Source organism: Hyaloscypha bicolor (assembly GCF_002865645.1).
Source record: "Hyaloscypha bicolor E unplaced genomic scaffold K444scaffold_13, whole genome shotgun sequence".
NCBI classification, from domain to species: Eukaryota; Fungi; Ascomycota; class Leotiomycetes; order Helotiales; family Hyaloscyphaceae; genus Hyaloscypha; species Hyaloscypha bicolor.
Window position 1 is genome coordinate 277,129 of NW_020194515.1, and position 25,208 is coordinate 302,336.

General features: G+C 50.3%; 8 protein-coding genes across 8 annotated transcripts; 4 read left to right on the forward strand and 4 right to left on the reverse strand.

Annotated features, from left to right (window-relative positions):
• Positions 1–206: 206 nt before the first annotated feature.
• K444DRAFT_516941 (Nitrilase/cyanide hydratase and apolipo protein N acyltransferase) lies at positions 207–1,157 on the reverse strand (the record flags this gene model as incomplete). Its single annotated transcript, XM_024873724.1, has 1 exon — positions 207–1,157. One exon carries the CDS (start codon positions 1,155–1,157, stop codon positions 207–209), a length of 951 nt encoding a protein of 316 aa, XP_024743329.1.
• A 1,778-nt stretch (positions 1,158–2,935) lies between these two features.
• On the reverse strand, positions 2,936–5,685 carry K444DRAFT_551426 (solute symporter family transporter). The gene is made up of 5 exons (XM_024876543.1): positions 5,374–5,685; positions 5,272–5,313; positions 5,048–5,225; positions 4,645–4,947; positions 2,936–4,592 (listed from the first exon to the last, which is right to left on the reverse strand). The coding sequence occupies exons 1-5, from the start codon at positions 5,440–5,442 to the stop codon at positions 3,115–3,117; spliced, it is 2,070 nt and encodes a 689-aa protein (XP_024743330.1). The 5' UTR covers positions 5,443–5,685; the 3' UTR covers positions 2,936–3,114.
• A 4,319-nt stretch (positions 5,686–10,004) lies between these two features.
• On the forward strand, positions 10,005–14,968 carry K444DRAFT_517255 (uncharacterized protein; the record flags this gene model as incomplete). Its single annotated transcript, XM_024873761.1, has 4 exons — positions 10,005–10,231; positions 10,304–10,418; positions 10,469–13,474; positions 13,529–14,968. 4 exons carry the CDS (start codon positions 10,005–10,007, stop codon positions 14,966–14,968), a joined length of 4,788 nt encoding a protein of 1,595 aa, XP_024743331.1.
• A 669-nt stretch (positions 14,969–15,637) lies between these two features.
• Positions 15,638–17,329, forward strand: K444DRAFT_116989 (uncharacterized protein). Its single transcript, XM_024870365.1, has 4 exons — positions 15,638–15,781; positions 15,837–16,313; positions 16,369–16,572; positions 16,624–17,329. Exons 2-4 carry the CDS (start codon positions 15,933–15,935, stop codon positions 17,104–17,106), a joined length of 1,068 nt encoding a protein of 355 aa, XP_024743332.1. The 5' UTR covers positions 15,638–15,781; positions 15,837–15,932; the 3' UTR covers positions 17,107–17,329.
• Positions 17,330–18,342: 1,013 nt separating this feature from the next.
• Positions 18,343–19,578, reverse strand: K444DRAFT_496256 (uncharacterized protein; the record flags this gene model as incomplete). The annotated part of the gene is made up of 2 exons (XM_024873279.1): positions 18,343–19,432; positions 19,493–19,578. Coding segments are annotated over 2 exons (1,176 nt in total), but the record flags the coding sequence as incomplete, so codon positions are not given.
• A 356-nt stretch (positions 19,579–19,934) lies between these two features.
• K444DRAFT_516721 (RNA polymerase Rpb6) lies at positions 19,935–20,521 on the forward strand (the record flags this gene model as incomplete). The annotated part of the gene is made up of 3 exons (XM_024873703.1): positions 19,935–20,245; positions 20,317–20,436; positions 20,485–20,521. Coding segments are annotated over 3 exons (468 nt in total), but the record flags the coding sequence as incomplete, so codon positions are not given.
• A 323-nt stretch (positions 20,522–20,844) lies between these two features.
• K444DRAFT_551434 (esterase) lies at positions 20,845–22,037 on the forward strand. The gene is made up of 4 exons (XM_024876544.1): positions 20,845–21,174; positions 21,259–21,785; positions 21,836–21,918; positions 21,967–22,037. Coding segments are annotated over exons 1-4 (873 nt in total). The 5' UTR covers positions 20,845–20,912; the 3' UTR covers positions 21,968–22,037.
• A 136-nt stretch (positions 22,038–22,173) lies between these two features.
• On the reverse strand, positions 22,174–24,627 carry K444DRAFT_517064 (spindle pole body interacting protein; the record flags this gene model as incomplete). Its single annotated transcript, XM_024873740.1, has 3 exons — positions 22,174–22,614; positions 22,662–23,903; positions 23,950–24,627. The coding sequence occupies 3 exons, from the start codon at positions 24,625–24,627 to the stop codon at positions 22,174–22,176; spliced, it is 2,361 nt and encodes a 786-aa protein (XP_024743336.1).
• Between the last annotated feature and the right edge of the window lie 581 nt (positions 24,628–25,208).

The window sequence follows — 25,208 nt, forward strand, 5'->3', positions numbered from 1 at the left end:
GGATTAGATTAAGGTCTTCTCATTGTGCCCAAGACGCTGAGTAAATAATCGACTGTCCCGCTGGACCGAGAGAAGTACTTTTGATGAAGTCGAAACAATGCAAAGACGCGCCGATCAATTTCTAAGCTGTTACAAATGTTGAAGACTGGACAAGGATCACGGATAACTTCGTAAAGCAAGTGCATACACAAGTCAAACACCATCAATTATGGCTTCTCCATCCAGTTGACCTTCAACTCTGATCTGTGCTCCATCCCAACAACCTCTCTATACAGCTCCGGCCTCCTGGCATCACGATAGCGACTCCCACCCGCGTGCCCAAGCTTCATGGGCGAGCAAACAGCCGTCACAATCTCCTCATCCAACTTCGTACACTCAGCAATCACATCTCCAAACGGATCGATGATCATCGAGCATCCATTCTTCAACTGATCGTTATCCATGCCAATCGGATTGGCAAAAACCACATACACAGCATTATCATACGCCCTCGCTAGCAGCCACTTCATCAACCATTTCTTCCCTTTCAATCCCTCGAATTCCAATCTCAAGGATGTCGGATCTTCATTTCTGTTCTCCCATAATGCGGGATCCACGAATCCTGCTCCTGGCCGAGTTGAAACCGTGCACATCGTCACGTGTGGCATGAAGATGATTTGTGCTCCCAGGAGCGCTGTAGCTCTCACGTTCTCGACGACGTTGTTGTCGTAGCATATCAAGATCCCGCATTTCCAGCCGTGGAGGTCGAAGATTACGTATTCATTTCCAGGAGACAAGTGTTTACTGATGAAGGGATGGAGTTTCCTGTAGCTGGCTAGGAGTCCGTCGCCGGAGACACAGACATATGTATTATATATCTTTCCTTCAGCATCTTTCTCGAAGAGACCGGCGAGGATTGTGATGTTGTTTTCTTTGGCGATGGACTGTAGGGCTTGAACACTGGGTCCCTCGGGAAGTGCTTCGGCCACAGAAAGTAATTCTTCACGAGAGAGACGCTGGGCGAAAGTATAGCCTGTGATGCAGCATTCATGGAATGCTATTACTTTAGATCCTTCTTCTGCTGCCTTCTTGGAGAGTCGTCGGATGACGAAGAGGTTGTACTCTTTGTCCCCAGACTTGTTTTCGAATTGGGCAGTGGTGATCTTGAGGCTCTCCATGGTGACCTTTTTGAAAGAGCGAGGAATATAGCTCTGAACAGCTGTCTAGCTAAGTAGGTCTGGTTATATATCAAAGGAAAATTTTCTATGTAGACTATCGGGCTTGGTCTCTCTACTCGGCAGATTGTTGCTCCGCTGATGTTTTCAATGGTATGTTCGGAATGGAACGTTGCATTGCTAAGGAGTGGAGTTACAAAGGGCGTTAAAGATTTCATGCAGCCCAACGACTTGAACGCTATTGAATGTGTTGACAAATATCTAGACCGCAGACTTCTTGATTAAAGCGAGCATTCAGTGAGTTCCAGCTTACAGTTCCGACTAGTGCTTACTGTATATATCGAAGCCTGCAAGAGCATATTTTCAACACATTCTCTCACCAATGTATCTTCAAAACCATCAATAAAGGGCGATAGTCCCTGCGCTGTCACAATCCGATCTTCAAAAAAGAACTTCAACCTCTTAACAGCCGCCCTATCCTCCAAGAACTCTCTAAACTTCGTGGGATCCATCCTAACCTACTCCATAATCTTCTCACACCCTTCTGGAGCAGGAACATCTTTCCTCATGCTCCACGTACCCGTGACGGTTTGGTGCTCCTTGATCAGGATCTAGCTATAGAGAAGCTTAGCTGCTTCTGGATGAGGGTAATTTTTGAAAATGGCACTGCTTTGCGGCCGGCTGACGAATTGGCCTTGGACGGGGTGCTATATTCCTAGGGGTTTGAAGGGCGTGAGGCTGCAACGAATTAGCAACATGTTTCTTTGGGGAGAAGGGTGCCAGGAGCGAGCCGGGAGCATGTCTCATTCTCCTAACCAGTGAAATAGGGAGCTCAAAATATGGATCAAAGAAATATGTTGGTTACCCGATGAAGGAGGTGAAGGTTGCGGTGTAGGTGCCGTTGGAGCTGAGTATTTCTGTGACTGGTGTTCCGGCCCCTCGAACCAGCGAGGGTTCCGAGCAAGCAAGGCTTCGAACTAGGGGTAGCCGTATTGTTGCAGGCTTCATCCCTTGAGTTAGCATGTATTAGTTGTACCACCCCTTCTGAAATATTCACATGAGGTTGAATTGAAACAGAACTGCATCGTTGTCATTGGGATAAGTTAAGACTAGTTTACCCTTGAACATCGGCTTCAAGAAATTAGTATATCCTTTAGGCACGACTGCATCGTTAAAACACAAGGTGTTCCAGACGATATCCCAACCGATCACATCCATTCCCGTGTAAGCACCGTCCTAGCCTCGAAATTCTTCATAGATTTCTGTGACTTATCAGCATTTCTCCTGGATCAGAGCACAGTCGACACAGACTGGGGAATCCAGGGGGCTTACAATACAACGCATCCTCCTGTTTCCAACGCTGGTAATCATGAAGCGTCTGAAGCATGACGCTATTAATATAGACATTTCCAGTCGCTAACTGACGGTCGACATACCCGTCATGGTATTGCTGAGATCAACGGTAACATTCATAGTCATGCCGGGGAAGCGAGCTTCAAAGGCACTCTTAAGCGAATCCTGCCGTTTGCTTTCGGCGCCGCCATGGTAGGCTGTGATAGTTCCTCCCTCTTTTAGAGCTGCTTAATATATTGCGTCAAGGGATCGAGTTTCGACTTTAATATGAGAGTTGAAGCCAAGTTGAGGATTGTAGGCAAAGGCAACCTCGCATGCACTTGCAAATAGGGATAATAACAATAATGAAAACATGGTCGATGGCACAAATACGAACAGAACAAGACGGATACAATTGAATAGAAACAGAGAGAGAAGGAGGAAAATGTACTCGGCTTCCTGGAGGCCTTAAGTCCATTCAGGATGTTCATTTCCCCTCTCCACGGCGCCCATTCTACGTACCCCTGAGTAAACTGTCTAATTTGTCTCGATACACATCTGGCTATTTGAGCCTTCTATACCCAGACTATAGCTGCATCTAAACCTCTATTTTCTCGTTTTCAAAGAATCAATTATCACTTCTCACCTTCTTCCCAACCCTCACCTCCCTCCAAAAATCCCTAAAAAAGCCAGCCGCCTCCCACACCGGCAAGATCGCACAGCTCCCCAGCGCAAAGAAAACCCAAATAAAACTCACCACCACCCAACCCGTAAAGAATCCCCTCGAGAATACATAATGCGACAAGAACATTGGAATCGGGATAACGAAGTCCATAAGCAGAGTTAGAACTGTCGCGGAGACGCAGGCGAATTTGAACGCTCCACGGAGGCGAGTTGGATTTTCCATTATCGCGCGGTCTTCGAGGGCTTCTTTTTCTTCGTCGAGAACGGTGGGGAGAGTCGAGTTGTGATTGAGGTTTGATTCTGTTTTTCGGAGGGGAGAGGGTTTCTTTTTCGTGTCCTGGGGAAGACGAGAAGGGCTTTGCTCTTGGCTTGAGGAGTCGGGGATGGGAGTTCCGACTTCAGAAGATGCATTGATGCCCCGCGTGATTTCCCAGTCAAAGTCGTCTGGATTGATGTATGAGATGACGGTGGTCAGGATCAGTCCTGTTAGAACGCTTGCCATGTTGCCTGCGAGCGTGGGATAGGAGCCTCCTGTTGTGGTGACGGTGAGTTCGCCATAGTAGGTTTTTGCTGTTACGAGCCAGGCAACTAGACCTGCTGCCAGGCCACCTAGAGCCCCCGATACTGCACCGTATTTGGACTGCTTCTTCCATGTTATGGCGAAAGCAGCTGGGAAGACTGCTCCTCCGATCAAAAGACCCATGACGAGGAAGAGCCATCCGAGATCGATGCCAATTGCATTCCAGATGCAGGCGAAGGCTGCCATGATGAAACCAAATACGCAGATCATGATGTGAGCTATCTTAATTAGTTGTTCCGGGGTGGCGAAAAGCTTGATGTACGTCTTATAGACATCGAATGTGAGAATGGACGAGACGGCGATGAGCTCGGAAGAGGAGGAAGATGTGACAGCCATGAAAAGTGTGAGTAGAAGTGCGATAGAGCCTGGTTTCCCGAGAAGAGCAACAGCTGCAAATGGGCCAGACAGTCCAGAAGATATCTGTGAAGTAGTCATATTGTCCGGGTACGTTGGATATGCAGGATTGTCTGTGAGCGCAACGGCAGCGAGTCCGAGTGTAGTAGCAAATCCGAAAGGAATTGCGAACCATGCCATACCTCCAAGAACGTAGGCCCGTACTGCGGTGGTGGGCCTGCTTGCAATTGCCCTTTGCCAATAACCTTGATCGAGAAAGACTGTCCCCAGGCCCGAGCAGAGTTGTATTACTCCAAAGATCAGAGCATAGTTAGATTTGAGGGTCAGGTAAGAGCCGCCTTGATTTCCCTCGGCAGGACGCTTCACTGATGCTTCGGCCAACAGCTCAAACATCTTCGCCGGAGAGCCGATGAGAGCGTTTGAGGTATAGACCGAAAACATAAAATAGAGGATAATAATCATCACGATAAAAGTGTGAGTATAATCACCTAGGATTGATCAGTTATTGTACTTCTTTTACTGGGACATTGAAGGACATACAGAGGAAAGTAGCTCTCAAACCACCCAACACCACATAGATGCAGACTCCAAGTGGAATTAGGAAGATTGCGGCATAAACATTCATGCCAGTGAGTGCTGTAACGACTGCGCTTCCGCCGAGAAGAAGCTGGCTGGCAACCAGAATGTTCGTAAGCAGAGCGAAAAAGATGAACACGATGTGAGTTGCCGTTCCGTAGCGCCGATGGATGATCTCGAGAAAAGTATGGCATCGAGGAGCGTTCTGCTTTACTTTGCAGGCTAGGATTGCAAACATAAAGATTTGCACGGTTGCTCCTGCGGCATCTAACTTTGGTGAGCAATTGAGTCGTCCAAAGGAAGGCTGAGAGAAGACGTACACTATTCAAACATCAGCTGGAATCCTCGGAAGGAAGAATTTATCTACATACCCAAAATGGACCAGAAATTCCGTATTCGTAAGCTACCGTGCAACTTTGCAACAGGGTTGCAGCCCATGTCCATGCTGAGACGATGCCAGCTGCAATAAGTCCGGACTTAACGCTCCGGCTGGCTGTGTTGAACTCCTCGCTACCCTTTGTAGAATATTTGGTGTATCGGTTCTGCTGAAAATTAGGATGGCTATGTAAAGAGAGTATTAAATATCCTGACCTGGATGTAAGAGATGCCTGCCATAACAATAGCAAAAAAGAACTGCTCATTGTTAGCTCCAATTGACCTGTGACTTGATGCTATCGGATTGAGATAACACACTCCAATGCCAACTACAACTCCATACCCTGCCCCCTCAGGGAGGACAGGTGCAATTGAATTTGTCGCCATGTTTGGACGATGACAAGGCAAACTTGCACGCGGATATATTTCAGCTGGAAGCCGAACTTGGGGATCACGGGCTTTTATGAGTATGGCAGAACGATCCTACTTGAGGAGGATATGGATTATCTGACAATACAAAGAACAATCAGTCAATGATAGTGATCTATCGCCTCGTACAGGTTGGCCGTCGGGCCGGAGGGTGGGATAGGAAGCATTGGTCCATAGACTAATAGACTGTATGAAGCAGACTAGTAACGTAGTAAGAACAAGGTTACAGAGACTGAGCAAGAGAGAGTACCGAGACTGCACACACAGGCGTCGGAGTGTTGTCACTCCCAGGTCCCTTCAACAAAAATGGAGAAGATTGACGGTTTTTCCGCTAGGGAGATGAACTCATATCGCGTTGAAGTCTTTGATACTCGATAAGAAGTGTTTGACACATCAAGGAACCAAACAGCTGGGATTCAGGAATCGGATTTGGGCAGCGGTCTCCGGAAAGGCAAATGGATGACATGCCGTTGGATACGAAAACCAACGAGATAGGCAGGCACGTTAGCTTGCTAGAAAGACGAAAGGGGCCAAGATCCTCATCATCAATATGCCAATATGCAGGAGGATAATGCAACATCGAGGATGACAAAGCCCTCAAGGAGAATTTCAAAGTTTCGCTCAAGGGATATAAAAGGTGACCGTGCCATGCCTCGATTCAGCGGCGATCTGCCAAAGTATCCAAGCTTGTAGCTGCTCAGAAGGAGAACGCAACATGTTCTTCACCAGGTGCAATAAGGAATGACGTTAGGAATGTCACCAAAAGTCAACGACCTGTGTTTCCTCTATCATTTGTGGGGATATATGCATGAAAATTGTGGATACTCCCACTCTTGGGCTTCGACGCTGATAAGCGGGTGTGGCGCACAGGGGTTAATCGGGGAAAGGGGATGGATGAGGTCTTCGGCCAACTGATGACCTGAGCGCGACTTAGGAGGAGATGGTGATAATGTGCCATTTTTGTTGGAAAATTTTGACTGGCTCATACGGTTCGGAGAAGATATCCGAGAGAGAGCAAAACCTCGCTTTTCCAGAGACGCCAGTTTAGATGACAGTCGGTAGACGCATAATTTGAACTGGGGCTATTCTATCTTGCCTGTATGCTGCAACTGTTACTGCTACTTCCTAGACACGATAACTTGAATGTGGGGTCGCACCAGTTTGGGTCTGTATTCCCACATCCAACAAATAAAATCCACGGCCATGATGCTATCAACGCCCAATGTCCAAATCACTCTCATACATTGACAGAGATCTGGAACTAGATCCCATCCTCGCGCAGGCGCAGAGGCCCAATTCAGTATCGTGTCCATATCGTGTTTATTGCGAAGTGCAACCAAACTCCAAAGCTCTACGAACAATGATTCTGAAAGTGAGCCGAATTCAGCATGTTGCGATGAAGTCGGGATTAATGCGATGTGCAACGAAACTAATAACGACTTTCAAAGGTGAGCCCGACAAGGTTGGGGTCCAAGCTGTCGTGTCGCAAAAGTGCGATGTGCAATGAGACTTAAAGGGCCGAGGAACAACAATTCACTTTGAATGTGGAAAGTAAGTGAGGTTGAGCTGACAACCCACAAAGACTGGGCATCTTAGGGCTGATTTTGTGTCTTGTTTGGTGCCTCCTCATCCTTCACTTGCGCCCATACCCAGTATTCTGAGGAGTTATGAGGTGAGATTGAATTCACTTCTATACAAAACAAATACATTATATACTCCTGACAAAGCTCGCTTTAGACTCTTGCGATAAACTTCGGGACTTGAATTTCTCCGTGGGAGACAGACTTCTGGTGTGAGATCTCACAGAATCTGTCCTGGATTAATCTAGTTTAACAGTTAGCAAACAGTGAAGTTACTTGCATTCGCCTTGACTTCACAATGACAGCATAGAATGGTCTGCGTAAGTGCTACAGGATGGTAAGGCTGATCGAACAAGGGAGATTGGATGAAGTAGCCTTGCTGCCGGATAGGCTTCGGGTTGGAAACACGTGACAAACCCCTTTCCCTGCTGCCCGTGTTCTGCCCCACTGAGGGGTCGCTTGTTCCCGTGTTGGGAGCCCACTTGGACTGCCGCTGCCTGCCGCTGCCGCTCTGGAAGAACACTCGATTTCGATTCTGACTCTGCTACTTCATTCAGCAAGATTGTGCGAAGATTTTGCAAGAAGACAAGTCGAAGATGCAGAACAGCGGTCTCTTGAGACTTGGTGGTACGTCGTGCGACGCGGAGACAGAGCCAGGACCAGGACCAGGGGAGGGCTGCTCGGCAGAGGTGGAGACAGACCAGTGAGGGGCCTTGCTCGCGCGCAGCCCTGTCGCCCAAATCGATGACCGGCGGCAGACGCCCCCTGCTCAAACGCTAACAGGAGATGGAGGGCTGAGACTGACTGGGAGCCTGGACTCGAGATCGCTGACGGACGTTGCTCCAGGAGTCCAGAAGAAACGATTTGGCTGTGCTGCAAAGGTCTCCCCGCCGGTGTGCACTGCCATGGGACAAGTTGTAGAGAGACTTGCGTCTCTGGCGGTGTCGTTCCTGGATAAATATACCGTACGAAGGACGGCACTCCTCTAAGCCTTGCTGGGTGCTGGCCACGCTGGCGTCCTTGCGTGCGAGGGCTTTCCAGGGCTTCCAGGGCGTCCCGCACGTCGATCATTCAGACATGGGTGGCTCATGGGACGAGGAGATGGGAGATGGACAGCGATGCATGCTAGGAAGGATCTGGATCGCCCTGAGCAGCGCAGGCCCGTCGCACTCCGCCATTTCTCGCAGCAGGACTTCAAACGCAAGGCGGGTTTCCAACACAGGGAGATATACTCTGCTTGGGACGATGATCCGGGCCGCGATCGGTACAGTCAGGATCTTTGCAGCTCAGTCTGTCGTCCAGAGATTACGAAAGTAATCTCTCGATGATTGCGAAACTCGAGACCGGCATCACTGCATCCCACACCCCATTCCATCTTCCGAGTGACCCCGGGGCAGCCACTGGCGTGCGTGCGCAGGCACTCCCCTTCCTCGATTGATCGCGCCGCATGTGCCTCCATCATTTCGAGAGACGCCGCTGGCCTTGGGGAGCGGACGGCATCGGATCTCCAGCCAGAGCAGCGCAGAGAGAACAGAGCAGAGAAGACAATAGCAACGGGGCAATCAGGCTGCAATAAATCACTGCCCGCTCAGCAGATGTGTCAGGAGGGGGTGAGTGCAATGACTGGCCTCGCCATGGCCAATGGCGCAGAGGGGAGCGAGTCCTGGGGCGAATAATTTGCCTCACTTCTTTTTGCTCGGCGTGACAGGTCTCGGGGGATTTCTGGACGCAAAAAGCTGAAACCCTTTTCAGCAGCGAAGATCGATTCGATTCCCCTCGCCGTCCTCGACAGCGCTGCTCTCTCTTATCTTCTTCAGCCGCGCACTGCGCTGAGTGAGTGAGTGAGTGAGTGAGCGAGTGTGGTGATTGTTGCCTCTCCCTCGTCCGTAGAATCCGTAGACCCCACAGGCCATCGCGTCATTCATACTGTATCTCGCGCAGCACTGATTATTGAGTATTTCTGCTCGACATAGCCTGGTGACGGTGACGGTGAGGGCGAGGGTGAGTGAGGGTGAGTGAGGGTGAGGGCGAGTGCCAGGGCCAGCTGGCCAGCCAATGTGCGTGCTTGCAGCGAAATGAAAATATTGGCTTGTTCGTTCGTAGTTTAGCTTCCCACTGCCAGTCCTGGCAAGCCGCCCGCTTGGGCTCCCCTGCTGCGCGCCGTCCTTGAACTTCCTGTCCAGCAGTCTCATCGACAACACCACAATCCATCCATATCCCCTTCCCCTTCACTCTCCTCGCACGGCGGCACTGGCACTGGCACCGACACTGGCATCGGCACCGGCTTGCTATCACCCTCGATTCGACCTTCGCACCGGACTGTCCGCCGTATTCGCGAGCCCGTTTCGTTTCCCGTCCTGTTCGTCCTCTCGCCGGAACAACTTAGCCTGCGTTTAGCGATTCATCAGTCTGTCTCATCTTGTCCAAGCACGCATTACATTGTCGCCCTCCCACTGCACATCCGCCGCTGCAGTGGATCTCTTCCCATTCCCATCTCCGATCGTTCTATGAGTTGGACATCTCGGGCGCCCGCAGTTCCTCCTCGAGAGAATTCGTCGCTCGTCCCGCCGTCTGCCTACAGCATACAGCCTCACACTCCTCTCCAATCGATTCGAACACCTCATTCTGCGTCGCAAACGAACCCACGATTTTCCAATACCAGAATTCTCGCGCAGCACAAGCTCTGGCTCATGTGGACGTAACAGAACTGGTATAGGCTTCCTGCATGTCACTTCACGGCTGCCCGTCTATTGTCACTGCGATTACACACTTGCCGCTCCATCTCCCCCTTGGATCTAGGCTTTGACCTTCTCACCACTTCTACGCATCTTCAACGGACTGATTGTACCATTCGATATTCACTACGAGGGCTGGTTCGCGAGCCTTTCGAGTCGGACCTCCTCTTTGTAGGAGCGTGGCGCTGCCACGCCCGCTCTCAAAATGGCGGCGAACTTCCAACAACAAATGGGCATGGGCGGACCTGGGCAGATGATGCAGCAAATGCAACAGCAGCAACAGCAGCAGCAGCAACGTCAGCAGCAAGGTCCGAATGCATCCGGTCAGATTCAGCAGCTGATTTTCCAAACCCTTAACCAGCAGACGGGACCTCTGAGCGGCTGGCAGGCTTCAGTGCAGATTCAAGAGCGCATGGGGCTGATATTCAACTTGTGAGTTCTTCTGGGTGTGGGAAGCGCATTTAACTTCCTTTTCATACTTTGGACTGACGTAATTCTTGTCAGAATTGGAAATCTCCGTCTTGCAAGCCAAAGCCAGCCGAACCCTCCAGACTTGAATCGAATGATCCAGATTGGTATCAGATTCGAGAAAGAAATCTTCGAGAAGTCCCCGAATAAGGTGTGCAGCGAGGAATGCTTTATGGTGAGACACGTCGCTAACGAGAGCAGGATCAATACAAACGTGAAGTTCAGATGAAGTTGGAGCAGTTAATGGAGAGACGGAATCAAAATCAGGCCAACATGCAGCAGTCTATTAATCAACAGGCCCAAGCCCAAGCCCAAGCCCAGGCCCAGGCGCAGCAAGCTGTCCAGGCTCAACAGATGATGATGAACCAGAATAGCATGCAGGGCCAGGGCCAGGGCCCGAGGCCCACCCCCCAACCTGCGCAACAGGGCTTTTCACATCTTCAACATCAGATGCAAGCATCCCCTCTTCCCGGACAGCAACCTCAGCAACAGGCCCCAATGGGCATGCAGCACCAAGGGCTTCCTCCGAACATGACACCCAATCAGCAGCAGCAATTCCAAATGTCTATGCAGCAGAATCAACCGCCACAGGGGCAGCAAAATGTTCCTGGGAGGCAACCAAATAGTCAACAACAGATGTCAGCACAGGATACTGCATTGGTAATGGATCTGACGAATAGGCTGATGTCTCAGGCATCGGAGGAGGAGAAGAATACCACGAGGGCGTCACTACAATCACGTATGGATCCGCAACAGTTCCAAAAGTATCAGGCACAAGGCGTCGATCCCCTTTTTCTATACTATCGGAACCAGGCTATGCATCGTTTACGCCAGGAGAAGCAGACGCGGCTGGCACAAGCGCAGCAGCTTGCGCAACAAGCGAACATTCCTGGTGGAGCACCTATGCAACAGCGAGGGTCTATGAATCCAAGTCCGCTGAATGGACAGACTCAACCACCGACGTCGATGGCCGGCAATGGAGATTTCGCATCATTCATCAATATGGAGAATCTCGCCGCTCAGCAGCAGCAACAAGGTGTAATAGCGCAGGAAGCCGGGCAAATGGTTGTACCAGCGAGCGTTGCCCCTCGAAATGGAACCCCACAACCAGGCGTCATGCCGGGCCAGGCGATGAATATGAACGATCAGCGAGGGGCAGCTAACCCCAATCCCAGGGTTCAGCAACAGCAACAGCAACAAATGCTCAATGCCCAGCAAGTACAGCAACAAAGACTGCAGCATGCTCAACAACAACAGCAGCAGCAACAGCAGCAGTCCCAAGTTCAAGCACGAATGAATGCTCAAAAACAAGCTCAGGCGCTTGGCCTCCAAGGACAACCCGGCGGAATGGGATCTGGCCCGATGCCACCGCAACAGAGCCCCGCTATGGGTACGCTTAATACGCCCCTGAGGACTCCATCTCAACAGATGAACCCCGAGCCGCCACAAGTGAATCCGAACGCCCAATTTGGACAATCACTTGATCCACGGTTCATACAAGGAAACCAGAGAGCACAAGGTCCAGGAAACGTGTTTCCCCCGGGAGGTTTGACTGCTACCATGTTCGCCAATATGGCCCCAGAACAGCAGCAACGTCTAGCTACCTTACCCCAGGACAAGTTGAATGAGGTAGTAAATAAATGGCACGAGCAAAGGCAACAACAGCTCAATGGCAATCTGCAAAGCGCGGGAAGGCCACAAATGCCAATGCAGCAAGTACACGGTCCGGTCCGGCCGGGTCCTCAAGTTCCACAGCCTGGCCAATTCAATCCCCAAAATGGTGCCCCTTTTGGCATGATCCCAAATCCAGGCCAACGAACTCCTCAGAACATGACAGCTGGCATGAATACACAACAACAACTTCTCCTCCAACAACAAATGAGCGCGATGCGACAAAATCCCATGCAACAACGCGCCATGCAGCAAACCATGGGTCCCAATGAGCAGCGTACTATGGCCCAAATGGATACTTTCGATATTCCGCCTATTTTCCGAGGCCATACTTCCATGCCGCAAGGTATTCCTCCGGAAGTCAAGAAATGGGGACAATTGAAGCAATGGGTTGCGTCAAGTCCAGGTTTGGGACCGGACATGCTTGAATCGATGAAAGGACTTCAAAAGCTACACTACCAGACAATGGTGAGGAGCAGAAATCAGGCGCAGGGCCAACCAGGACAAGTGCAACCAGGCGGCCCAGGTGGTCAGATTGGTATGCCGACAGCCCCTCCAGGGTTAGCAGCTCCAGTTGCTCCTATGGGTCAGCACCCAATGCAAGTGCCGAACCCGATGAATGTTCCTTTACCGGGCGTTCGAGGACCGACCCCCCAAGAGATCATAAATATTCGAAATCACCCCAGCGGCAAGATGGCTCAGGCAACCGATGAGCAGATCCGTACTTTTTTCATGAGGAATCAACAGGCTCAGATGCAGCAGCAGCAACAAATGACGCCTCAGCAATTACAGCTTCAACAACAACAAACCTTGAGGCGAATGCAAATGCAACAGCAACGTATGAATCAGCAGAACGGGCAACAACTTCAGCAGCCGGGACAACCACTGCAGAATGCCAATAATGCCATACCAGCTGCAACAGTAATGCCAGCTCAAATACCTCAGCAAAAACAACCTCAACCAGGTCCTGAACTGCCAAATTCCAATGCGAGCGCTGCAAATGCATCTCGTGCTGCTCGCCCACAGCCACCAGCCGGCCGCAATCAAGCACGGAATTCATCACCAGCCCCACCAGCCAAGAATCTGAAGCGTGCGAGTAGCGACGATGTCGTTGAGATTCCTCGGCCAGCACCTCAGCAAACCCAGCAACCTAAACAACCAAACCAGCAGGCTCGTGGAAATCTAAGTCGAGAGCAAGTAGCTGCACTCGACCCTGAAAACCGAAAGAAATATGAGGCTATGATGCGAGGGCAAGCGAGCCAAGCAAGCCACCAACAAGGGGCGAATCAATCCATTGCCAACCGTGCTGGTCAACCAAATCCAGAACAGCAAGCCAAATATCGGGCTATCCAGAGGGAAGAAGAGGAACGGGGCAAAGAACCACTGCCTGATATCCCTATGGATCCAGATACGAAGGCATCTACGGAAGAGCTGTTGAAAGCGATAGTCCCGCCATTGAACAATGTTGGACGTGTCGTTTTACGATGGTATTTAGTTACACTTGATGACGTGCGGACTCGGGCGTTTTTCCGGGCTGTAAGTTACCCACCATTATTTGGACTGTTCGAGTTTACTGCTGATACAATATAGCGCTTGCGGCTTGCGAAGCAATTTCGTGATGGTCTCGCGATGACGCAGCTCAAAGACACCTTTTCTGTCATGCCCAAAGAGATTGAGAACACTCGACAGATGTTGAATGGTATGGTAGCAGATCTAAGTGCTAGATTCCCCAATATGAAGAAACAAGAGGTAGCCAAATCTCAACCATCCTCGACGTCTGCTACTCAACCAACGCCTCAGGCTTCACAGTCTGCTCAGGCTCCAAGTGTGCCAACTCCATTGAATGCGGCCAATCTACAGCAGCAACAGCAACAACTGAATAAGCTGCATCAGAGATCGAACAGCCGTAGCTCTCACACCCCGGCAGCCCCAACAACACAACAAGCTCCGTTTCATTTTGGAGCAACTTCGCCTCATGGAGCACCATCCTACATTGGCAAATCGACCGTCACGCAAGACAATTTGCAGCTCCCACCTGCTCGAAAGAAGCAAAAGCAAACAGCTGCCCCTGGCCAAGGTACTCCTGGCTCTACATCTTCTCCTCAAGTGCCCAAGGCGGCATCGCCCGATGTGAAACGGCAACCAGTCGACTCGAAATCACACCTAAAGCCTTCACTATGTTGCTCAGAGCCTGATTGCGAACGACACACCGTTGGCTTTGACAACGAAGAAGACCTGAAGCGCCATACCCAGGAAGAGCATATCAGGCCTCTGGAGAACCCTCTGAAATATGCCGACGAGAACCTAGCTGCTATCTTGGGTCTAGATTCTCAAGGGCAGGCCAAAAAGGCCGTCGCATCCACTCAGGATTCAACGAAGATGGTTGCAAGTGGCTCCAAACAAGGGCAGACGCCGAATGTAAAGACGGAAACTACTCCTGCAGCAGGCACACCAATGAACCGACAAGCTTCTATGAATCGCCAAGGCAGCGCTGTCAGCGCCAGACCTAACACTCAGTCAAAAAATGGTGCAGCAAAGGACGCAACTGCAAAACCTCAAGTAGGACAGAAGGATTTGGGCAACCAAGCGCCGCAGGAAACTTCCACCTTGGTTCCTTGGGCAAATGCCACTATCGATCCTCATGACCTCCTGCACAGCTTCCAACCATTCGAGACCGGAGCCGGTGGGGCAATCTCGGATCTCAACGTCTACCGCTCGATCACCCCCAACGACACGCCGGAATCGAGTAAGGACGGAGTGTCCGAACCTAATACTGACATCTCAGAAGGCGTTGGGCTGGATATCAACCTTGATGTCTTTGATGACAGCTGGATGCCATTTGGCCCGAGCGAAACTGATGGGCTGTTCGACATGAACAGCTACAATGTCAATAGTGTGGATGATTTGACGATGTTTGATGATGACCAACAAATGGTCAACTTGCAGCCATGGGATGATATGATGGATATCTCTGCATTGGACAAGCCGTTTTCTTTTGATAATTCCCTTTATTCTATGCAAGCCGACTAGGCAGTGTTTTGGGTTTAGATGATTGTATTTTGGAGTTATTTTGCATGGATGAAAAATGCGGGAAGGAGCAAGGACTGAGGAAAGATATACCATGGAAAAGCACGTCAGGCGTTAGGGTCATACCGTCAATTGGACAGTTATTTTTGGGAATGTATGGAATAGGCCTACCGGTAATCGGCGTTGAGTTTGCACAGCAGTTCTTGTGTATTTACGATTGATTTTACGGGACTTGTACTATTTGGGATATACTATTGGATGGGGTTATGATGCGCATGAGGGGGATTTTGGGATTCCAAATTATCTTTTTCCATGGCTATATGGGAGTTCTTCTGCATTTCCTACTATGAATGAAGCGGGATATTATCCCCTGACTACTCAAGATTAGCTAGCTATATTAGAAATCTCCCTGACACGATGGCTCTCATGAAACCCCGCCCTCAGAATTGCTCCTGGCTATCTCACAACAGAACGGTGGCATCCTGGCCCCATGGACCCCTATTATTTGACTGCCCTTTGCTTTTGACGGCTGTTTGGAGTGTTGATCTTAGTGTGGCCGCTAGCGTACTGAGCAAGGGTCAGCGGGTAGCGGTGGGGGACCGGACAGAGGCTTCTGGTCGCTTAAGAATGGCTTGCTGGGATTGTCTTTGATATCGACCTCGACGCGAAGGAGACCAAAAGACTTCCGCCAACAATTTTTTGACGCGACTCAAACATCCACCGATTGTTTCTTAACGGCGTTGCTAATTAAGAGATCTTTACCTCCTCTTCTTGTAGTAAAGACACTGAACAGGCTCTTTATTTGCTCTAGAAAAAGTAAGTCCCATGCCTCACTGCCCCGCGAACACAGACTCACCCCGTCGCGCTTTAGGACAAACGCGCCTTCCTCACGACAAGTTTGCTCGAGACTGCACCTTCCCCAGCCTCACAAACTCGAATATCCTAGGTTTCTCCTTGCCCCGGAACAATGGCGTCCTCCACACCCACGCGTCGTGTGCTCAGTGACCTCAATGTCAACACACCCACTGCCCGAGCTGCTATGCAGCCATCCAAACTCGAAGCCGGTAGTTCTGTGAAGCTGCGAAACGTGGGAGATATATATTTCCAAGCAGAAAGTAGACAAGATGCGAGGGGTGCTGTGGGGGGAGCTGCGGTTAGCCAGGAGACTTGGATGGGTAGCAACAAGAGATGCTCGGATGTCTCGACGGACGGACTCCCAAGCAAGCGAGTTAAGACGACTTCTAGACCTAAGGTTGTTAGCGAAAGAGTTCTACCCGATCCAAGAGGCGGACAAACCTTCCGGAGTGGCATTGATGATGCCCCAGTCCTTCAATCCCCACCATCGCGAGTATGTGTTTAAGAATGTTGACTAGCGAGCAACCCCGTACTGATTTTGTTGATAGCAAACTGTGGCACATGATACTCAAAGCTCGCCGTCTGCTGCTTCATCCCCAGCATCTTCCTTAGGTTCGCGTCAAACTGGCCTCGATGACTCGCAGAACACAACCATCACTGAGCCCGATGACGTTCCTCTCCCTGCTGCACTACTTGTCCCAACACTCGCTCGCTCTGTCTCGGTCCCATTGACGATGGAGGAGATCCGCGAGGTAAGCTTCCATCCAGTTATTTTACCTCTGGAAGTTCTGACCTTCTCCTAGAAAGCTGAAGCGCTCAGGCTGCGATTGAAGCTGGCTAGCTACAAGGTCCGAACCAACCAAATTGACGTCCCTCTATCTCGCCTTCAAATCAAGACGTTGAGTTCCACATCACCAGAACTCCCTCGCCTTCCACGTGTAGCCAACACCTCGCAACGCCGTATTCCACTCCCTTCAAGCTCGACTATCCTGCCAGAGGCGCAGATCCAAACACCTTCTGCAGAGAAGAGACCAGTAAACCACGCCAGAATCGCCTCCTCGCCACCCCCCTACCTAGAAATCACCAAGCATTCCCCAACCAAGGACAGCGACGCGACGCGTGGAGGTGAAAATGAAGGCTGCACTACCCCTATCCTCCCACGTCAACGCCAAGGCATGCTCCACCCTCCCCAACTGGGCAGTCCAATCTGGAACGAAGTCACGAGCAGTGTTGTGAAGAGCCGTGCTGCCAATGGACTCTTGGAGCTGATGCGCCAGCAGAACTAAATTCTTTCGTTTGCAAGATATGCATTGTCCGAGGACACGACTCCATGGTGAGGCTCGCTACGGTCTCTTCTCTCCTCTCTCCATTCATCACGGTCCAGACAGCGTGTCATGGGAAGTTATTGTTCGGGTTCTTGCATTGCATGGGAGGGGTTCCTCTTCACTGTATAAAGTCTTCAGAAACCTTTGTGTATAATTTTAAGGCGTGGCAGAGGGATGATTGCATGGAAGAGCTGTTTGATTGTTGCATTGGGCGGACGTTATGATTGTCGGAGTTGTTTATAAGTGGTAAACCACTGCTCTGGTGGGATTGTGATGCATTCAGATGAGAACGAGCCTGAGGCGTGAAGTGTGAGCTGTGTGGTGTGGGGTACTGCTAGAAAGGCTTTACTGTACTAATACTCACACAAATCGCCATTGAAATGAACCCCGGTGTCTTTGCGATGTGATGAATTGCTACTGGGACTCTATGTGCAACATCGAGACTCGAGATAGGAGATTCACCTCCTACTACCAGGATAATCTAAGTGTATTTAAATTTCAGGACGTTCAAAGAAGAAGGGTTAAAGCCAATGTTCACTCTGGACTTAGATGGACAAGGCCTCATTGTACCAGAAAGCTTGGTATATTGAGGCGATATCTCATTACAGGTCAGAGCGCTGCAGCGCGCTTTCTAATGCTATCTGCAAATTTTCTTTTGTCTTCTTGATTTCATAATGCATACAACTTCCAAAATCTCGTCTGCAACACAAGTAATTGCTCGAGATGGCGAAATACTCCCCAGAATGCCTCCAAGGAAGCTACCTAATCATCGCCCACCAGTCTTCTCATCTCCATTTCCTCTAGCGTCCACTCATCCACTGCATCCCCCCTGAAACTTTTCTGCGCCTCTTCAGCACCAATCCAGAAGGCTCCACCTTCAAGAGCACGTCGCTGGAGTTCCCAATCGATATCAGCTTGGTCGTACAATGCATCAATCTCCTCTCTTCCCTCCTCTCCACCCATTTCTCCGCCGAAACCTGGGCTGTAGCTTTGGTTGTCTCGATCAAGGGGCTGGAAAGCACCTTCGAAAGCTGAAAATGAAGGATTGTGGTCTGGGAAACCGTGCATGTCATCCATTTCTACTTGTCTTGGCTTCTCGCTTCGCTTCTTGGTCTTTCTCTTTGGTTGCTCAACGTACTCGTCCTCTGAGTCTTCGTCATCGTCTGATCCAAATTCTTGGTCCGAGGCAGCTGATTTCGCCGACTTCTTCCGGTTTGCGTTAACCATGCTCGAGAGACCTAGATGTGCAGTGCGGATATGGTCTACCAGACTGGCTTTGGAGACAAAGTCCTTCCCACAAGCATCTGCTGTGTTAAAGTCGCTGACATCCGGATAATCACTAAGGTCGAAGGTACAGCAAATGAAACGTTCTCCCATGTGGGCGGTGCGGATATGGATCTTGAGATTTCCGGGCTTGGTGAACTTCTTGTTGCAACCAAGGTATGTGCAGGATATCTTCTTTCGTTCCTCCAATGACTTGCCAGAATGCTGACTGTCGATATGGTTTTGCAGCTCTCGCTGACTGGAGCACTTCAGGTCGCAGAATGGACAATTGGCATGCTCTTTCTTGACGTGAGACTGGAGTTGGGTATCTGTGGTGAAACCAAGATGTATGGGTGTTCCATCTGGGCCAAATGCTCCTGGAATTACGCATTGCGGGCAGAAGAATTGGGCGGCTCCGTGGACACGCTCTTCGTGCTTGCGGAGACCTACTGATCCGTCAAATCCGGCATTGCAGGCCTCGCCCGTGATCGGATCGATGTAGGTACACGGATACGGAGCGAGCTCGAGATGTTCCGAGCGGATATGGCGTTGGAGAGTTTGATGCTTCCTGAAGGTTTGGTTGCAAGGCGGATAAGCCGTACACCGAAATCTCTCATGGCCCTTATGTGCCTCCTTATGTCTCTTAAGACGGGTCGATGTGAGAAAACTCTTGTTGCACCCCTCCCAATCGCAGTGATATGAACGTTCGTGGGTGTGGGAGCCTTTGATGTGGGTTTGTAGATGCTTGTCCGTGAGATAAGCTTTATCACAGCCTTCGTAGGTGCAGACAAACGGTCGCTCATTAGTATGTGATCGAAAATGAGCCGTCAATCTGGCCGGCCGGTTGAAACTCTTGTCGCAGCCTTCCCAGGTACATTTGATGGTTTTCAGTTCGGATGGGAACTTCTTTTGGGCAGGAGAAAACGGAGTGGCAGGCGTGTCCGCAGTCTCGTGCTCATCGGAAGAGTCCGAATCGCTTTTCTTGTATCCATCCTCCACGTCATCGATCTCCAATTCCGAAGAGCTTTTGTCGGCTTTGCTTGATTCCAATAGCAGACGACTCGGCGGATGGAGTTTATTCGACGATTCGAGTGTGTTTTCAACACGCAGCATCTTCGCAGACTCGTTCAAGCCGCTCATCGCCTTCCTCTTTTTCGAAATGGTGGCCATTTCTGAGGACTTTCAAGGTTGAGACAGCGAGAACATATTTTGGAGCTGTTAGGAAAGAATTCGAGATTTATTTTTGCGGGGCTGAACAACTCTTGGCGAGATTTGGCGCTAGAGTGACGCTAAACCTTAAATTTCTTGAGGCTGGAAGGCGCAAATCAATTTTTAACAACCTCATAGTCGTACCGCAATCAAGCTCCTACAGTTCTTAACGACTGTCATAATCATCTAGAAGCATTTGCGATCCTCTTGACCGTCATGTCAGACAACGAGGACGGTGGTGATGGCGGGTGAGTCAGCGCTTTTGGCCGCTGCAGACGTTCTATTCCCAAACATCCACTCACTGGACAATACACAGCTTCTCCCCAGCCTACGACGATGCCGAGCCTGAATACGATCCCGATGAGCCCGCGGAGCCATTTGACCCCGATGTCGAGACCAACGGCCAAGTCGACGATATTGCAGTGGGGCAAAATCCCGATCAGCTTCTAACTACTGGCGATCGTGGTGTTGTTGTCTCGGGGGATCCGGCTGCTGCTGCAAATCGAGGAAAGGGAGGAGAGAAGGCGCCGAAGGACAAGAAGATTCCCCATGATCAGCGGACGACTACACCCTACATGACGAAGTACGAGAGAGCTCGGATTCTAGGCACAAGGGCGCTGCAGATCAGGTTGGTATTCACAGGCTGAGAATAGTGAGAGGACAAACTTGGGAGGAATTTACTGACTGGAGAATCTCCAGTATGAATGCACCTGTTCTGGTCGATTTGGAGGGAGAGACGGATCCACTTCAGATTGCCATCAAGGAGCTAAGAGAAAAGAAGATACCCCTGATTGTGCGGAGATATATGCCTGATGGCTGGTGAGTGGTGCAGAGCCTTTGTGCAGCTGAAATTCTAACTTGGCAAAGGTATGAGGATTGGACTTGCGAAGAACTCCTGCAGTGAGAGAATAGGTCTTTGAGAATTGGCGGATCTGCATAGCAAGGGTACTTGGGTTGGCGTATAAAATGGCGTTTTGGAGAGAGAAATTTGAGACTTCCGTAACTCAATAGCAAGAGCTCTTCAACTACAGACTTCCCATCTTGAGCGTAAATTGCCGTTTTGGGTGCAAAAAGATTCCGAATTGCCGTGACTTCTCCGGAGCCTGCATGGATTCGTGGGTTGGAGTGCCGAACAAGGATGCAGAGTCCAGACGAGCGCCATTCGACGGCGGGGCAGTTGAGGGGTCGTAAAGCCTAAAACGTCATGAAGGTTTCCCCAACCTTTCGAAAACACCAGCACTTCTCTTCTTTCTCTCAATTGATCCTCACTCTCTTGTAACTCGCAATCTTCCAAAATGTCTTTCAAAACCACGGCAACAATCGCTTCCTTCGGCGGCAAGCTGCTCAAACTGACACATGAAGCTCAAACCACCGGCTGCGAAATGGCCCTGAACGTCTACCTCCCCCCCTCAGCTGGAAAGACCGCACATAAGGTTCCCGTTCTGTTCTACCTCTCAGGACTCACCTGCACCGGCGACAACTGTGCTGAGAAAGGCTTTTTCCAGTACGGAGCCAGCCAAAGGGGAATAGCAATCGTCTACCCAGACACTTCACCTCGTACGAAGCCCCACATTCGACCCCTCCCCCCGCGCCCCCAATTGTCTCCTCCAACCACCCCCAATATTAACAAGTAAATCTCAGGAGGTCTCAAAATCCAAGGCGAAGATGACTCCTACGACTTCGGCAGCGGCGCAGGCTTCTACATCGACGCAACTGCCTCGCCGTGGTCCAAAAACTACAAAATGGAATCCTACATCACCTCAGAGCTCCCCAAAGCGCTGTTCGCCTCGTTCCCCGAGCTAGACCCCTCCCGCGTTTCAATTACAGGCCACAGCATGGGCGGCCATGGTGCTCTGACCCTCTTCCTTAAGAATCCTGGGATGTATAAGAGCGTCAGTGCTTTTGCGCCGATTGCGAACCCGAGCAATTGTCCTTGGGGGGAGAAGGCTTTTAAGGGGTATCTTGGGGAAGATCGAGAGACGTGGAAGAAACATGATGCGAGCGAGTTGGTTAAGGGGTGTAAGGCGGGGACGTTTGAGGCGCTGATTGATGTTGGGACTGGGGATAACTTTTATAAGCAAGGTCAATTGCTTCCTGAGAATTTTGAGAAGGCGGCGAAGGAGAGTGGGAATGATAAAGGCTTGGTCTTGAGGTATCAGGATGCGAGTGTTAACCTTGGAGGTGACAGAAAAGATCTCAGAGTACTAACGATGAATAGGGTTATGACCACTCTTATTATTTTATTTCGACATTTTCGACGGATCATGTCAATCACGCAGCAAAGTATTTGTTCGCAGCATGGTATGTTTTTCTATTATCTTAAGAGCGAATCTATGCTCATGTTTATAGAAGCGACACTGCCTCGAGACAAAAGCTATAGAATGAAATATACATCGAGGTGTCTTTCGTTCCTCGACCGCACACCTAGTTTTCGTGACTCCTAAAATGCCCTAAATGTGCAAAAGCTAGTGGGTATCTTTAAGCATGCCATGTTGCGCAGCAACACCAAAGCATTCGTGCCTCATAAATCGTGACTGCTCCCAGAGCTTCGTGAGCTCATGAGATTCTCCTCTCAACCATCATTGCTTGTCCATTACCGACGCCGAGGCTCTCCTTTTCCCCTAACTTGGACTTCATTTCCGCTTCCGCTTCTCGTCGTATTCGGTAGTAGGCCAGCTTCTCAAAGCGACTCAAAGCCTTCCACCAATGTCGACCTGCTTCATGCTCGGCGATTCTCTCCAGTAAGTCAACGACCTTCAATCTCACATCCCTATCTTTGTGAAACAACCCCAAAGCTACATAGAACAAACCAGCATGAGATTCAGGCGCGACAGTGAGCAGCTGGCAGATCTCATCGTATGAATGAGTATACTTGGACAACGCCATGTAAATTTCTCTACTGATGCCTGGCGAGAGTTTCGTCAAACGCAAACGGTCATGCAAATGGTGAAGATCGAGTGACTTCAACGGGCGAAAAGTGTAGAGTTGGGCAAGGTCCTGATTGAAGTCAGCTGTGCGGTTTAGCTAAATTGGAATCATAGTACCTGTTTGAAGCTGAAGTAGCTCCTCGTGTTTCTCCATCCTTCAATGCGATGGACCCCGCCAGCCAGCTCTCTTAGTTTCGATGGTTCATCACCCCAGACATATCCATGGCCACTAACATTTTCATTGCCGGGTTCTGCTTCTTCAACTCCGATATAAAGGGCACTGGCCCCGTAAACCGTCTCTTCGAAGGCTGCGGAGACCCTTGTAAACTTCTCAACCCAGTCTCGCCACTTTGCACGGATGACACCCTCCCCATGACGAGCGGCCACACTGCGAAGGACGTCACTCATGAAAGTAGCATCACCTGTGGGATCATTGGAAGCTGTACCATTTGCAGCTGTATTCACGGCGGCCACGTAACCAGGATTTTGTTGTTGGAAGTTGGCCAATCCCTCTGTCAGAGGCGCGCCATCGATTCTATTACTGATTTTCATCCGACCCGTTGGTAAATCGCAAAGAAGATCCCACCACTCTGGATGATTCTCAAACGTGGGGTTTGTAACACCGGCAATGAAGCCAGGAACCTTTAGAAGATCATCAATCTTGCTAAGATCCGTATATGGGAAAGCATGTCGAGTGAAGCCTCGAAGAATACCGCCTGAAGCCAACGCACAAGCCGCAAGCACAGCCTCTGCAACTTCACCAGATGGACGGTTGTGACCCAGGAATATGACCCGTTTTTGGGTCAACATGGCATTGGCCAAGACGATGATAGGATGTGTATAGGCGCCACTAGTTGTGAGATGTGGATGAAGGGAAAATGCTTGTGGAGATTTCGTATGTGGATCGGAGAAGGTTTGAATAAGTTTGATCAAGGAGAAGTCGCCAACAGTCTCGGGGGAGATTGCTACAGGGACTTTGATCGGGATCGGAATGCCGTTATACATTACTTTCGTCTCAAATTCGTGAGTGTCCCTCGGCACAGAGTACATTCCGTGTGCAACGACGTGTGCTTTTGTCCCATTTCTGGTCAAGTCCATTCGTTTTTCAGGGCTCTCAGACATGGCTGTCACGTTTTCAGGTGATTCACCTCTTTCTTCAGCCATCCTCATCTGAATCATTTGTTCGAATTTCTCCACAAAGAGGTCTTTGTTATCGCTGGCCTGTAGAAGGTATCGTTCCAACAGAGTCAGTCTGGGCATAAGGGATAAGTCCATGGTATTGACGGCTTCGTACAACAATGCCAGCGTTGCTGGATGTGGCGATTTGAAGTATTCCTCTAGGGCTAGTAATAATAAGGGCTGCTTGGGTGTCAGTGTAGTTCAAGAATATTTCCAGAGCACAGACCTTATATATATGTAAGAAAGGATGCCTGGTGCAAATCGCCATAGCCTTCACCACTGCCCCTCTTTTGGCAGTCTTGTCTTGTTTCGTGTTCACCAGATTCAGTACATATATCAACGGTGGTCCTTCTCCTCCCTCCGGTTCGCTTTCGTCTGAATCCTCGGCTGATTCCTCACCGACCTCAAGCTCGTCCCCAGATTCGACATCGTTAGGCTCTAACAGGCCAGCAGCCCGGTCTCTTCTTCGTTGCCGCTTTCTCTTTTTCTCTGCCTTCAGCTCGGTCTCTTCCTCCTCTTGACTTGTATCTTTATGTAAAAAGAAAATTGTCCAATCCTGGTTACGCACATGCGCTTGATCTGGGAGCATCAATTCTGCCAGCATGTGTTCGTCCCCTGTGATTGCAACAGGGAACTGATGTTCCATTATCGGACCCTTATCGATATCAAACGAGGCCACAAGAATATATTCCACATGATTCTCCGTCTCCCCTCTAGGGTACTGGGACCGCAGCTTTCTCCTTGGGTGTGCATCTGGATTGTATTTTCGAAGGGCCGAGAGGGAGGAATGCTGAGAGGACACACCGCTAGACGGCGTTTTTGAGTTCGAGCTCGGATCGGAGGTGCGGTCAGTGTCAATCATGGGTGGATTGGGGGATCTCGACGGTCTCGAGTGTCTGGACATTGCTGATGGGGATCGAGAAGAGGGAAAGGATGACAGAGACGTTCGGCGATTAGGGGCGCTGCCATTGGAACTCCCGGTGGTCTCTGTGGTTCCCGTTGTCCCCCTCGTTGTGGGACGCTGCGGCATCATCGCTGCTCCTTTGGTCGCCGTTGCCGTCCTGGTGGTGGTTGCCTTTGGCCTTTGAGCCAAAGGATAAATGTATGGGTAAGGGTAAGACATGATTGCTCTGGCTTGGGCCCCCTACACTAGGGGAAGGGGCTCCTTCAGGATAGGTCCAGTCTGCAACGCGATCCGCTTTTTCAGGGTTTATTGACAAGCATCTAGGCGGGAACCGTGCATTCGAGAGTCTTCGTTTTGTCCCAGGGCGGGGTTGTGCGCGGCCGGCGATTCTGGTCACGGTTCGGGTTCCATACTCGCAGGGTCGATGATTGTGATACTATTCCGAGGGATGAGGAGTAATTGCGTCGAAGACGGCTGTTCTGTGTTCTGGTGTTCGGGCGCTTCTTGATCTTCTCGCGTGGGGTTTGCGGGTTTACCCCTGAGCCAGGGAGAACGGCAACCGCCAATCAGAGCGCTTGAAA

Bases quoted from the DNA above. Each gene is read 5' to 3' on its own strand.
- K444DRAFT_116989 (XM_024870365.1), top strand. From the start codon at position 15,933: ATGGCGTCCTCCACACCCACGCGTCGTGTGCTCAGTGACCTCAATGTC. The intron at 16,314-16,368 runs GTATGTGTTTAA...TTTTGTTGATAG, and splicing joins TTCAATCCCCACCATCGCGA to CAAACTGTGGCACATGATAC. The intron at 16,573-16,623 runs GTAAGCTTCCAT...ACCTTCTCCTAG, and splicing joins CGATGGAGGAGATCCGCGAG to AAAGCTGAAGCGCTCAGGCT.
- K444DRAFT_551434 (XM_024876544.1), top strand. From the start codon at position 20,913: ATGTCTTTCAAAACCACGGCAACAATCGCTTCCTTCGGCGGCAAGCTG. The intron at 21,175-21,258 runs GTACGAAGCCCC...AGTAAATCTCAG, and splicing joins CTACCCAGACACTTCACCTC to GAGGTCTCAAAATCCAAGGC. The intron at 21,786-21,835 runs GTTAACCTTGGA...AACGATGAATAG, and splicing joins TGAGGTATCAGGATGCGAGT to GGTTATGACCACTCTTATTA.
- K444DRAFT_551426 (XM_024876543.1), bottom strand. From the start codon at position 5,442: ATGGCGACAAATTCAATTGCACCTGTCCTCCCTGAGGGGGCAGGGTAT. The intron at 5,314-5,373 runs GTGTGTTATCTC...AACAATGAGCAG, and splicing joins GAGTTGTAGTTGGCATTGGA to TTCTTTTTTGCTATTGTTAT. The intron at 4,948-5,047 runs GTAGATAAATTC...CACCAAAGTTAG, and splicing joins TTCTGGTCCATTTTGGGTAT to ATGCCGCAGGAGCAACCGTG.